The 13,541-nt window shown below is 43.4% G+C and overlaps 1 protein-coding gene across 6 annotated transcripts in view; it reads right to left on the bottom strand.

Moving 5' to 3' along the window:
* Window positions 1–13,541, bottom strand: part of usp24 (ubiquitin specific peptidase 24) — a 46,357-nt gene that overhangs the window by 14,093 nt on the left and 18,723 nt on the right. For 4 of the 6 annotated variants that reach the window (XM_007550602.2, XM_007550603.2, XM_007550604.2 and 1 more), the window contains 30 exons: window positions 12,363–12,585; window positions 12,099–12,261; window positions 11,852–12,013; window positions 11,442–11,512; window positions 11,180–11,340; window positions 10,420–10,481; window positions 10,085–10,276; window positions 9,891–10,005; window positions 8,613–8,757; window positions 8,404–8,523; window positions 8,184–8,309; window positions 8,014–8,112; window positions 7,820–7,902; window positions 7,602–7,743; window positions 7,379–7,498; window positions 6,300–6,514; window positions 5,685–5,809; window positions 5,451–5,592; window positions 4,129–4,279; window positions 3,948–4,043; window positions 3,756–3,859; window positions 3,543–3,656; window positions 1,901–2,108; window positions 1,707–1,796; window positions 1,471–1,573; window positions 1,264–1,382; window positions 1,064–1,177; window positions 915–980; window positions 754–820; window positions 571–649 (listed from right to left, as the gene is read on the bottom strand). In XM_007550602.2, coding sequence (XP_007550664.1) covers window positions 571–649; window positions 754–820; window positions 915–980; window positions 1,064–1,177; window positions 1,264–1,382; window positions 1,471–1,573; window positions 1,707–1,796; window positions 1,901–2,108; window positions 3,543–3,656; window positions 3,756–3,859; window positions 3,948–4,043; window positions 4,129–4,279; window positions 5,451–5,592; window positions 5,685–5,809; window positions 6,300–6,514; window positions 7,379–7,498; window positions 7,602–7,743; window positions 7,820–7,902; window positions 8,014–8,112; window positions 8,184–8,309; window positions 8,404–8,523; window positions 8,613–8,757; window positions 9,891–10,005; window positions 10,085–10,276; window positions 10,420–10,481; window positions 11,180–11,340; window positions 11,442–11,512; window positions 11,852–12,013; window positions 12,099–12,261; window positions 12,363–12,585 — 3,777 coding nt within the window. The remainder of the gene's footprint in view (window positions 1–570; window positions 650–753; window positions 821–914; window positions 981–1,063; window positions 1,178–1,263; window positions 1,383–1,470; window positions 1,574–1,706; window positions 1,797–1,900; window positions 2,109–3,542; window positions 3,657–3,755; window positions 3,860–3,947; window positions 4,044–4,128; window positions 4,280–5,450; window positions 5,593–5,684; window positions 5,810–6,299; window positions 6,515–7,378; window positions 7,499–7,601; window positions 7,744–7,819; window positions 7,903–8,013; window positions 8,113–8,183; window positions 8,310–8,403; window positions 8,524–8,612; window positions 8,758–9,890; window positions 10,006–10,084; window positions 10,277–10,419; window positions 10,482–11,179; window positions 11,341–11,441; window positions 11,513–11,851; window positions 12,014–12,098; window positions 12,262–12,362; window positions 12,586–13,541) is intronic. The other 2 variants (XM_007550608.2, XM_007550609.2) reach the window with 1 other exon arrangement.

Here is a 13,541-nt window from a genome sequence, read left to right as displayed (position 1 = left end):
GCTAAAATGCAATAACGCATCACAGGATGCACCTGCAGCTGAATAAATAATACTTAAATAAACCTTGTGAGAATAGACTTTTTTTTTTTCAATAAAGTGATAAATAACTGGAGGTGATCAATAGGAGAATTTGACATATTTAAATGAGCTAAAACTATGGTAAATATGGTAGAACATATTTATGTTTTTTGTACAGTTTTGGCTTAATTACTGTTCTTAGTGTTGGCTTTTTTTGTCAGAAAATGGCATATTTTAGCGTCTGTATACTCCTGTAAATATTTAATTCATGACTAAATCAGTTGTCGATTATTTTGATAAATCAATTCCATCACTATTAATACAATAGATTGTTCCAGCTCTATTGCAAAGCGTTGAGTAGCGCTCCCATCAGCCGCTGCTGTGCACAGGAAAATAACTAATTCCTTACAAGCAAAAAAAAAAAAAGAAATGCTACTTGAATGCTACTACCAATTTTACCCTATTGTCTTTAAACTTTTTTTTTTTTTTTTTTTTGTAAAAAGAGGACACCTGTCTAACTATAATAATCAGCTTGAACCTCTGCATACTCACTTCTGAGCTAGTGTGACCAGGAACTTCACACACTGGTAGCAGCGCCTGCTGTCCACATTGTTGCTCTGGTGCATCAAAGCTGAGAGGCGACAGCGTTGCGTTAGTTTTTCCTCACAAGCTACGATGCTTTCTGTCGTAACGTTAAACCAGTAAATGACAACGATCAGGACCGGCCCTCCTTACCTAACAGGCCATTGTCCGACTCAAAGGCGTACTTGAGCCTCTGGGACTGCAGAGGGTCTTCAACAACCTGAGATGAAGGATTAGCTGGAGGTTAACGCGGACGACAACCAAACGGCGACGAGAGTGATGAGAGTGACGAGAGTGACGAGAGTGACGCTCACCAGTATCTCCTGCAGCATCTGGAAAACGTTCTTCAGCTCGTGAGGCGGAGCCGTCTCCATCTGACTCTGTTTTAAAGGTTTTATGTCAATATTTACTAAATTGGCGTCAGATTTTTTTTTTGTTTTTTTTTTCTGTAAAGATTGAGTACCTTGAGTAGCTGCAGCACTCCCAGCGAAAAGCCCTCATTGCAGTATGAGCAGTAGGTGACCATTTCTATCAGAAGAGACAGCGGCCCCGACAGCTCGCGCATCGCAAACATCACCTGGAGGGGAAAGACGGCAGCGCATCAGTCAAGAGAGCTTCACACTTTCTGGATCGATTCAGCAAAGTCAAAGATGATTTGTTAACCTCGAGAAGGTAAGGCTGTCCCTCCGGAGTGAAGAGAGAGGCGAGAATGTCCGAGTGCAGCGGGAGGAGCGGGCCGGAGGAGTGGACGCTACTCGCTGGCAGCTTGGATCCCCCAGGAGCTACGGAGGGGGAGCGTAACGAATTAAAACCGACCGTCCGACGAGAGACGAAGGAAGGTAGAGATTTGAAAACCAGAAGGTGGCTCACCGAGGGTCCGCTGGGGGCTGAGGTCAGAGTGCAGCGTCATGAGCGCCAGGCTGCTGTGGAGGTGGAGGAACTCCCGGGCCTGAGCCGGACTCCACCGCCGGTTCTGGAAGAACGACAAGAGCCAACTTAGGACGCCTGCAACCCTGAACCGAACATTTTACAGAGCTTCCGCCGTTCAGCAGCAGAAGTCAAAAATCATAATATTTTAGAACCGAAATTACCAACGATAATTATACCTGGTTGTTTTGCCTGTTGAGTCCCAACAGGAAGATGAGCATCCGACGGTAGGCTGAGTGCTTCAACAGCAGCTGGCAGGGGCCGCAACCCTGAACAGACAGGAACTTTTAAAGTGCTCTGCGAGGACCTCATTTTCATTTTTTATTTTTATCTCATTTATATTTTCAAAGTTCACACAGCAGTAAAGATTTACCCTCTGGGTAAAGTTACTGAAGAGGTTGAAGTACTGGGCACAGTTTTTCACGTTCTCAGGAACATCTTTGTCCAGCAGCGACAGCAAGGCGTCGGTCAGGCTGTCCAGGCCCGGGTCTCCGAAGTGCAGTGCGCTCTCCAGAGTTTTCTCCAGGACGGACGCCACCACCGTCCTCACCTCCCGAACGCTGCACTCCAGCAGGCAAACCCTGCAGCAGAGACGTCAGCAATCAGCCAGATATCCCTTCTTTCCTTCTTTTTTTTTTCCCCTTCCTTCTTTCTGTTTTACTGCTTTTGGCCTTGAGGACGCATTCCAGAATCTGGCACCGTTTGCCAGAAGGCGTTCCCGGCGCCTCAACATGCGATGCTCAGCAGCCAATCGCGCATGTGAATAAAACAATCACCCCATGATTACAAGGCGGGACGGTCAAACCCCTGACGCTCTTCTCTACAAACCCCCCGTGTTTCAGGAAACTGTCCCTCCGGCTCCGGATGTTTACATTCCAGAGACCGGCTCTGTTGTTTCGGCCAATTGGCATCTAGGAGGCGAGAGCCACGCACGCGCGAGTGATTTTGAGACGCCAATGCTACATTCCGACTCCAGATGCAGACAGAGTGAGGATTTCGCATTCTGTTGAGCGTGTTGGCATGTCAACTAGAGCTGCAGGAGGCGGATGGAAACGATCTGCAGTGGTGTGCACAGATATTAAAAAGGGCGCCTGGCGCGGCCCGCGGAACTGCAGGCGGACTTTTGGTTGCCTCTTCCAGATTATAATGTCACTGCCAGTCTACACACACTCATAAGAAAATAAATACACTTGTGTTTGAAGTTATCTCATAAAAAAAAAAATCAGATTGTTCAAATAAAACAAATAAGAACAATTGTACGTGTATATATACCCTAGAGACTAGGGCTTGTAAATATATAGCAATAGACGTGATCAATATCAATAGATGTTGATATTGAATAGTCAATATTCAATATTCAGAAAATTCCCTGAATGCTGATCCAGAGCTGCACAGCATTCTGGGGGATGTAGGCAGAGGAAAGACTTTAGTCGGCCAGTTAAGCAAGGGTGGTGGCATCAACTACCTCACTCACAACAACCTGCTGAGTAACTAGTGGTTACCTAGCAACAACCTGTCGAGTAACTTGTGGTTACCTAGCAACAACCTGTTGAGTAACTTGTGGTTACCTAGCAACAACCTGTTGAGTAACTTGTGGTTACCTAGCAACAACCTGTTGAGTAACTAGCGCAGCAGCAGTTTCAAGTTTCGCCACCATGTCTCAAAACTGAGGATAAAACAGGAAAGGTCATCATGCCATCAGTTTGGACGCATTTCAGATATTTAAATTACACAATACTAATCACAAATTATCAATGAAACATGTATATTGTGATGTGAAGACACCCACAGGAGTGAACACTAATGAAGGGCTTCATATGGACATGAACACAGGGGGTAAAAAAACAAAAAAAAACAAAATCAACTCAAAACCAGGATAAATTTGAAGTGCCTTTTACAAAATTATTTTAATTATTAAAATGACAACAATAAAAAAAAGGACAAGTGGTCTAGCACCACCTAGTCTGATAAAGGTCTGTTGAACAACTCATCATCATCTTCAGGCAGTAACCGACCTGATGATTTCTCGTCCCTCTGGTCCGACCAGGAACTGCACCATCCACTGACACGCCTCGCTGCTCTTGGACAGCAGCACCTCCACCGCCGCCATCCACTCCTCCGTGTCCACCCTGCAGGAGACACGCTGAATGTGAATTACGCCGAGTTCTCTTACGCTCACTCCTCTCCTGGACAGAAACGCGTCGCCGCACGCGCCGATGGTTGATTACCTGAGTTTCTTTTTGGTGTGCAAGTAGGTGTGGAAGAGAAAGTGGACGGCCAGCTGGAGACTTTCTTTGGCCATGGGCTGGTAGTCTTGGTGCTTCAGTTTTGTCTGTGGAAAAAGGGGGTTTTGATTATTGTATAATACTAAGTTTTATTCACAATCTGTAACTGTGGAGTTTTCCTCATCAGACACTGACTGCATTGACCGAAGCCAGGGAGAGGATGAAGCTGAAGTAGTCGCTGTTGTAGACGTCCCTGTTTCTCATGAACCTCAGATTCTCGTCTCTGACCATCTGCAAAACGCACAAAGAGTGAATCTTGGCGTAAGCGTCTTAAAACGTCCTGACGTGACTGACCCGTCAGGCTGAGGCGTTTCACCTGAAAGATGCTGGCGGGCATCTTCTCCACGAAGAGGCCCTTCTTCTCGCCCTTGCGGACCAGGCGCGTCAGGAGCGTGAGGCGGTCGTTGTTGGCCCTCGGGGGCCGAGGAGAGGACTGGGGTGAGACGTCGGGGGAGGACGGGGCAGACCTGGCAACAATGCAGCATTAAAAAGAAGCCGTTTGTGTCTCGTGCCGCAGCTAGCGGTTATTTTAGCAATCGAACTCTCTTGATGATTAATCAGATTTTTTTAAAAGAAACGGGCACAATTTTCATTTTATTCCATTTTCCCACATAAGCTAATTTTATACAATAGTAAAAATACATTAAAATGCAAATAAATAATTCCATTCCTTTTTTGAAGAAGAAAACAAATATTTTATTTTCTAGATTAATTGTAACTAAAAATACTTGCAGACGAGCAGAAAAACGCTTTCTGCTCGTCTGCATCAATACAGTATTGAGCTGATCTGTTGATTATTATTTGGATTAACTGATTAAAAACTAAACAGCAACATGTTTTATCTGTTTTTCTTACAGAATTTGAAGCTGTTGAAACTAAAGCTGCCGTCTGAAGAGTTCTGCAAAAAAAAAATTGACTTATTGACAAAGAAGGTTTTTTTTTTTTTTACCTTGAATTAAATTTTATTTTATTTATTTATTTTTTTTCAGTTTTGGCTTAATTACTTAATTACAAATGGTCTTTTTTTAAGGTCTGAATATCATAGTTTACGATTAATCAATTACTAATTATTATTTCAAAAATTGATTAATCGCAAATCATCGTGATTAATCCGATTAATCGTTTCCCCTCTCTTCTGTCTAATCTTTATTGGATGTTTCAGTAACAGTTACTGCACATGAACAAAACTTTTTGCAGTTTTAAGCAGCTTAACGTCTGGGAGACGAGCAGAAAATTTCTGATGCCCCTCGATGGAAATACAATTTTAACTTCAAAGTCACATCTCCTTGCGAAAGTCGTTACTTTTGCACATTTTGTCAGGTTTTAAACTGAAAACTCTCGTGTGAATTACTCTGACACCTGTAAATAAAATACGGTGCAACAAGTTGCCTTCACATCCATCTGTGTGTAAATTAATCTCAATAATCATCTCTCATTATGAAACATGGTGACGGCAGCATCAAGTGGAGATGCTTTTTTTTCCTTTTATCTTGTGGTTGTAACGTCATAAAATTAGGAAAAATAAGTAAAAGTCAACCATGTCATCCTTTCCTCACAGCTCCCTAACACTGCGCCACAGAGCGGCTAAAGTTGGCTAATGCTACGACGGCGACCGGCGGAACCACGGCGACGACTCACAGGGAAAGATCCTCGGCCTCCTGCCTCATGATGCTGACTCTGCTTTTCTTCGGCAGGGCAGGCGAGTTCTGGTCGCTGATCTTCTGGTAAAACAGCATGTAGGCGTTCCAGTACCTCCGTCGCACGTCGGGGTAGGGGTTGGCTGAAAATCAGGTTTCCTCAAATTATTCATCGTCATACAAGACGTTCTACTGAAAAACAAAAAACGAATGAAAAGGATCAGCAGAAACTTACACTGGTCGTAGACCTTGGGGCGATACTCTCCGCCAAAACACTCGTACTCCAGAGTCTCGTCGTTCATGTCAAACTCCTCCACTACGTTGTCGTTGAATTTATACCAGCGCCCACGAGCGTTTCCGCTGCAAGAAGCAAGCAAAATAATAAAAAAGTACAAATAATCACAAGGTCTTTTTTTGCACTAAAATATTTCTAATCAAAATACTACATTTGATTATAATTTAATTGCATTACTTAATGCATAAAGCTGTATATATTTATTATTTTTTATACTGCTACCATACGCGTAGATACTATTGACACCGTTTTAACTGTAACACAATCACATGTTTCCCTGCCAAATATATATTTTTTAGTAATGTATGTTTTTATTTTATTTTTAATTTTACTCTTTCTTCATTTTATGGAAAAAATCATTGCGGTTAAGACAAACTCATGTTTAAAAGGATCTGCATGTAATCCTCAGCCATCTGTGGCCTCTTTATCATCCACTACCCCAATCAGCGTTGTTGTCTTCCAGAGCCAAACATCTGGAGAGGTTTACAACCCACACGAACGCTGACGGTGCGTTCAGGCGGGACTTTTTAAACTCTGCCACCACCAGAGCCTCACCGTCTGTCTTTTATGAAGGAGTAGTAGTGTCCTGCGTGCGCTTGGCCACTGTGGACCACAACGCCCACGAGTTCGTAGTTCTCTGAAATTGTAACTTTCTTCCTGGGGGATCCTCCCGAGGAGCCGTCGCCTCGTCCCTCGGCCCCGTCCCCGCTGCAGTCCTGCCGGGCCATCCCGGACACGGTGTAGGGCTCCATGTTCAGCACCCAGGGGAACTGGAAGGCACACACAGCCAGGTCACAGAGCAGCAGGGCTTCTGCAGCTTCCACCAACTCAACTTTAAGACTTTTTAAAGACCGTCATGAGTGAAAGTTAAGACAGTTTAGGTGACGACATGCTTTTAATCTTCTTCCTTCTCCTTTTCTTCTCCTCCAGCTGTATTTCTCTCCATCGTGACAACTTTGTTGAAATAAAATTCTTCAATAGGTGCTTGACCATCGTGTTTAATAGGTGTCAGATCTCTGACTTCAGAGTTTGTGTCGCACAAAAAGCTGCTTTTAGATCAGTGCCAGTAGCAGCAGCACTGACAGTCTCCTGGGAAGCCGTAGCCACGCCACAGGCACAAAGCCGTGATATTTCTGCGGTCTGCTTGTCACTACTGGCAGCAGGTTAGTTCTTCTCACACTACAGGCTTAACCCCCGTAGTGCAAAGCTTTTTGCACAGAATGCACTTAGCATTGCATGGGCTGGCAACAGAAGAGAGCCGGTGGCAATAAATCTGCACTTATCCATGATGGATGCAAAAAAGAAGTTAGCTAGCTACCATGGGATATTAGCAGCTAATTAGCAGTAGCCTCAACAACATTAAGTCACAGGATGCAATGAAAATATCTGTGGGTGACTCAAACTTTTGCCCGACAGAAAAATAAACAAGGTTACATAATCCTACCACGACAAAAATTTAAGATCTGTGTTCAACATTTTTAATATACATGAATTTAAGACATTTAAGGATGCAAAAATTTCAAGTTGAAGATTCCCGGTGGTAAAATCAAAAGAAGTAAAAAAAAAAAAAAAGTCTAAGACGCCTTTTTAAAGTAAAAAAATAAAAAATAAAAATAATAAAAAAATCTTGTTACCCTGATCTGCTCGTCGTATTTTATGGATCGCCCGCTTTCCCAGTCGAAGCCGAATCGCATGAGGTGGATACAGAGAACGCTGGGTAGAGATTTGATGCATGTCCTCTTCACTGTGGTTCTCTGCACAGACAAGAGACACACACACACGCACACACACACGAACACAAACCTTTCAGCATCTAGAAATACTGCAGAGTCAATGAGGCCAGGGCGAAACACCAACCTTCTCCTTGCACTTTTCACAGTAGTACGCGTTGCTGCCCTCCAGCACCTCTCCTCTGACAAACTGGTCTAATGAGATCTCCAAACTCTGACAGGAAGTCACACCGAGGTTCAAGGCCATGAACGTTTCCTCACGCTCGTATCTGCGGAAGGAAACATTAATAAACATCTCAAGCACCAAAAAGAAAATCTCGTAAAGACAGAGATTGCGCCTCCAACCTGTGCGGACAATCTTTACAAATCTTCTGGTCGGAATAAATTCCCTGAAATGTGTTTTTGAAGATTTGCTCCCGGCCCATTTTCTGGAGGAAAGACGTTTTTGAGAGTTAGGTTGTTCAAAAGGTGAATACGTTGTAGATTTATTTATTTTTTGCTGGTTCTTCTGTCGAGTTCTGATGCTGCGTGTGGAGTACCTTGAGATGTTCGTCGAGCTGGTCCACCAGGCTGGTGAAGAACTCGTAAGCGTCCTGCTGCTCTCTGACGTACAGCTCCTTGTTCCACATCTTGAAGATCTGCAACGGGTTTGGACGTCAGCGTGTGTCGACCGAGAGCAGGAAAACCCGATCTCCGGCGTAACCGTTACCTTCCAGAAGTTCTCTGGCACGTAGTACTGCAGCTTGCTCTCCATCAGGTGGCCGAACAGCGACTGGACCTGGTAGAAGACGCTTTCCTCAGGCTGGTCTGTGTCGTCCTCAATGGACAGGAAGGCCTTCAATGCAACGCAAACACGGGTCGCGGTTTGAAACGAACTTCGCTGTGCTGGCATGACATTTAGAACGGCCGAGGAAGAAGGGTCAGCGTACCTCGGGCAGGCCGGGCTGCATGTAGAGCTGCTGGAACACGGCGTTCATGTAACACGTGGCGCCGCCATTTTTCAGCCCGACGAAACCCGAGACCGACCGGCTCTCCACGGGAGGCAAATACTGGCGAGAGACGCGAGTTACAAGGTGAATGTAAGCAAGTAGTAACCTCCCCCCCGTTCCCCCGAGTGTTTTTCGAGCGGCCATCTTACGTCAAACTCCTTGCAGAGCGACGGATCCGACTGGTGGTGCATGGACAGGAGCTCCTTGGTGATGAGCCGCAGGTTGGAGAGCGAGCTGTCGGCCAGCATCACCAGGACCTCGTAGGCTGCCAGTCTGCTGCTGGCCGTGCTGCACCTGATCATACACACACCTTTTAGTTTTACTGCTGATTCTAAGGAAGGCTACGTGCAACTAACACATATCTTAGAAATTAGTAATTCTATCAATTAATTGGATTAAAAAAAAAAAACGCGACACATTCTACAGATTAGAAATGCAAAAAAATGCAAATGAGCAAATAATTCAATTCAATTTTTAAATGAGAAAATGAAAATGTTATTCCCTAAAATGCAATCAAATAGCATTTCTTTAGTGTATGCGTGATCATTTTTGCTCCTGTCTTCCGTTACTGCAGCATTTCATTTGTTTACGTTGCTTTTCTGTTGCCTTTTTTGTTTTTTGTTCTTTACGTGTTTGCAGCTCGTTTCTCCATTTACTGCACGTTTGCACCTTTTTTTTTTTTGCCATTTTTGTCATAACAGTCAACAATAACAGTCTGTATTCTGCAAAATACAGACTTTGAAATTAAACGTGTGAAGTACATGGTGATTTGTTAGGGGGTGTGTGGTTTGTCAGATCAGAGCCCAACATGAGCTCTGCTGCCAACTAGTGGCGAAACATGTAATTTCATGAAAAATAAATGAAATTTCAACCCAAAGGCTTAGATTGACAACTTAGTCAAATGCATCACTTCTGTAATACCAGCAAACAGGTTTTCGATGCACATTTCCTTCTTTTCTTTGTTAGTTCTTACCTGCTAATCTTAGTTTCTGGTGTTTTTTCTGAGGACTGCTGAAAGCTAATGGAGACAAACAGCTGCTGCAGGGGTTCTGACAGAGTTAGGGGTTTGAACACCCATAAAAAAATTAAATAACATAAATTACAAGGTTGACCCTAATTATACCTCAAAGTAATATGCTGAGGTAGTACTGTCAGATTTTTATTGGAACACGTCCGATTGGTAGATTTGCTTTCAGGCTGGATGGAGATGGTGGCAGTTCTTAATTTTTATCTAATAAAAGTTCAGACAATCACCAATCAGAGCCAATTATTGGAAAAGTCAAATCAAATATATCGATGTGAAATGAAAGGGTTAGTCTACAACAAATAAGTTTCTTTTACCCTCATTTTTCCTTTGTTTTTTGTCAGTCAACAAAAAAAGAAGAAGAAGAAGAAGAAGAAGGAAGAAATCTAACTAATTTTCATACTTGGGGTGGAAGTCGTGGCTCGGGGCTGGAGAGGGCGTCGGGTTGGAGCTGTTGATGATGATACGAGACGCTCGAAACAGGAAGTCATCGAGCAGCTGCTGGATCAGAGACAAACCTGGAGAGGAAGAGTTTCAAAACGTCATGTGAAACACTGAACTGCAGACGAGCGTCGCTGGGGCACAGAGTCCACTAACCGAGGTGTTCTTTCTCATTTCCGCACAGAGAGAGCAAGGTCTTGATGAGTCGGAGGTGTCCTGCCAGCAGGATGTTGTCTGCCTCGCTGGTCTCCATCTCCGAGCTCCAGCTGGGCTCAAAGTTGTCGAGCCAGGAAATCTCGTCCTCCAGCATGTTGGCCGCGCTCACTTTCAACACCTCCATCTCTGAGGCTGAGGCAGATCGGGAGAGATAAGCAAGTAGGGAAGGTTTCGATCATAAATTCTTTCATCTGGTAAAAAAAAAAATAAACAAAACAAACAAAAAAATGCTTTTTTGTTTTGTTTTTCTTCTTAGTCTGATGGAAGTCACTTACAGGTAAGGTCATCCAGAAGCTGGCATCTCAGGTCAAAATACTCAGTGCACTGGGAGAGTAACCTGAGGAAAACGAGTCAACGTGAGACAATTAATCGGATTAATCGTGATTAATCAATTACTGAAGTAATCATCAACTTATTTAGGATTTGATTAATTGTTAACAGTATACTCAAATAAAGGCCAGTTGCTCAAAGAACAGCAGGCTCAGAACAGCAATTGTACAAAATGTACAAAAACAAAATAAACATTTTGAATTTGATATAAAAAAAAAAAAAAAAAAAAACATTTGTCTGTAAATATGTTTTAAGTAAAACTCAAGTGGGAATTTTAGCTTCACCCGGTTTAAATAATGTAAAATAAACAAATAAATAAAATCTCCTACTAGGCACCTTTTGCTGTCCAATTATTAAATGGTTAATTCATAAAAATAATCAACAGATCGCCTCTATACTGTTTTGATGTATTTGCATCCTTTGCAACAAAAGATCAGGCCTTACATTTCAGGCAATAAAATGTTAATTTTCTTATTTAAAAAAGGAATTGAATTACTTATTTGCATCTTTTAACGCATTTCTAATATTACATAAAAAAAAGGATTAAGTAAAAATATGTGCAGAATATGTATTACCATCCTTTTACTCGTCAGAATAATAATAATAATAATAGATCAATTAATGACTAAAATAATCACTGGTTGCAGCCCTGCATTAAACGTCCACAGTGTTCTGAGGTTCTGTCTGCGTTTCTTGCTCTGGTACCTCTGGTTGACGCCTCTCATGATGGACGTGGGGCTCCATAGCGGCAGCTGGGCGGTCAGGATGACTGAGAGCAGGAACAGGTTGGGTTTCTGGACTTCAGGGAAGGCCGAGGTGTCGGACTGACTCAGCGTGTACAGCTGATCGCAGGCCACACGGCGGATCTGAAAGGAGGAGGAAGCAGAACTTTTATATGATCTCCTTTTTGGTGCAGAGACAATTTTTTTTTTTTCTTTCTTTGAAGTTTCTTCAGAGCGCGGTTTACCTCGGCACTGGGAGAGCCCAGCAGGATATCGATAATGAAATCGCTGACAGAGGGAAGGGTGTAAAAGGAAGCTGTAGAGAGAGAAACAGCACAGCGTGTAAAGTCTCTTTTTAAGCTGCCAAAGCCTGCAGCATCACAACTCAGTCCCCTCCAGGAAGATGCGAACTTCTCAAAGTGTTTTTTGCAAACCTTCTTGCAGGATCGGTTTCCAAAAAATGTTGTAAAACAGGAAGTAAAACTAGAAGGAGGGTAAGAGGACTGGCCAGAATTCAGCAGAGTTTGCAGTCATTGTTCAGGAAAGAAGGAAACAGAAAAATTGCAGCATTTACGAACAGTGAGAGTGAACTTGCATTAATGGCTGCGATTGCATCTTCAAGGAGGGACTGAGATAATGCACTGGAGCCTCTTACACATCTGCTGGCAGCGTAGCTGCAGACAGGTAACCAGTAGCGACAGAGCCTCGCGGGCGATGATGGCGTCCTTGATGGAGACGCTCTGCTGCCGGACGCATATCCCAGCATGCAGCGCCGTCGGGGTGGCCTCGCCTTCACTGCTGGAGCTGCAGTTGCTCCCTGCAGAAGCATGAGCAACAGTATCACAAAACGTGCTTATCAGACTTACTGAGACACATTTCTTTTTAATAATTTTCCTCCCCACCAGTGCTGCTGACTCTGGTGCGGACTCCCTGCGGCAGCAGCGAGCTGTGGGTTTCTCTGATTGGCTGCTGGCTGCCAACGAGGTCCAGTCGGCCCGCGGCGGCAGCCCAGGTTAGACGCATGAAACAGGCTACGGTGGAGGTGAAGTCCCCGACTTCCATGGTCTGGACAAGCATCGGGGAAAAAAAGTGGACTTAAAGAAAACTGCATTCTGTGCGACAAAATACGCTTTTTTTTCCTCGGGGAAAAGGTTTCAGTCCAGCACCTGAATGGCAACGCGAGCGGCAGGAATGATCTCCTCCACCCGTATGGACGAGCGCTCGGACAGAGACATCTGCCGGTAGGAGGACTTCTCTGGAGTGCCGCAGAGTGACAGCTGCCGACCCGTCCGGCCCGCGTTACGGAACGGCCGGGACGACAGCGCGTCGCCGTCCCTGATGACGTCATCGTCCAGGGCCATCGGCATACTCTGACCAACCAGGAGGAACCTGCAAAACAATAAAAGTCTGATGGTTTAGCCAGAAAGTGATGCTACAAAATAAAGCGACACATGTATCAACACCACATAATTACATAAGCTTTGAGTTAAGATGGGTAAGGCTGCAGCTTTTTGTTTACAGCATGTCAGCAATGTTGTTGGAGACACGCTTAGGATCCATTAGCGCTGAAACGATTAATCAAATTAATGGTGATTAATCAACTACTGAAATAATCACCAGCTAATTTAGTAATCGATTAATCATTAACTGGAATATACAAACTCTTAATAAAAAAAGCTATTTGCTTAAAGAACAACACAGTCAGGAATGTTAGCGTCACCTAGTTCAAATTCTGTAAAAGCAAGCAAAAACAAAACAAAACCTTTTTTCAGTCCAATTATTAATCTAAAAAAAATAAACAGGTGAGTGCAGTATATTTTGTAGCTGCAGATGCATTCTGTGCTACAGATGATCAAGCGTTCACAAATACAATGCATTTTAGGTGATGAAAAAAAAACCTCAAATAATTTAATTATTTGCTTATTTGCATCTTTTCATGCATCTCTAATATTGCGTAAAAAAAAAAAAGAGGCTTACGTGTTAAATTGAAAATCTGCAGAATGTGCTGATTTTTTAAAAATCTGATTGAATGATTAATCATCAGAACAATCATAGTACAATGTTACAACCAAAGCCTTCAGTCTGTTTAACGCCACTGCAACAGGAATCAAGCTGTAGAGAGGAACTAAAGCATAAATCCAAAAAAAAAGGAAAACATACGGCACTGTCCAGGAAAAGCCTTTTAACTGAATTCACAGACTGGGCAAAAAAAATAAATAAATAAATAAATATAAATAAATAAAATTAAATAGAGAACACTAGCGTTGGTAACTCTGGAGGAGGTGCAGAGATCTACAGTCTGGGTGGGAAAATATGTTGACAACTAGCTGGATTTATGGGGGAGT

The sequence above is a fragment of the Poecilia formosa genome, unplaced genomic scaffold, assembly GCF_000485575.1.
Source record: "Poecilia formosa unplaced genomic scaffold, Poecilia_formosa-5.1.2 Scaffold37, whole genome shotgun sequence".
NCBI lineage: Eukaryota > Metazoa > Chordata > Actinopteri > Cyprinodontiformes > Poeciliidae > Poecilia > Poecilia formosa.
This window is presented reverse-complemented; position numbering and strand designations above follow the sequence as displayed.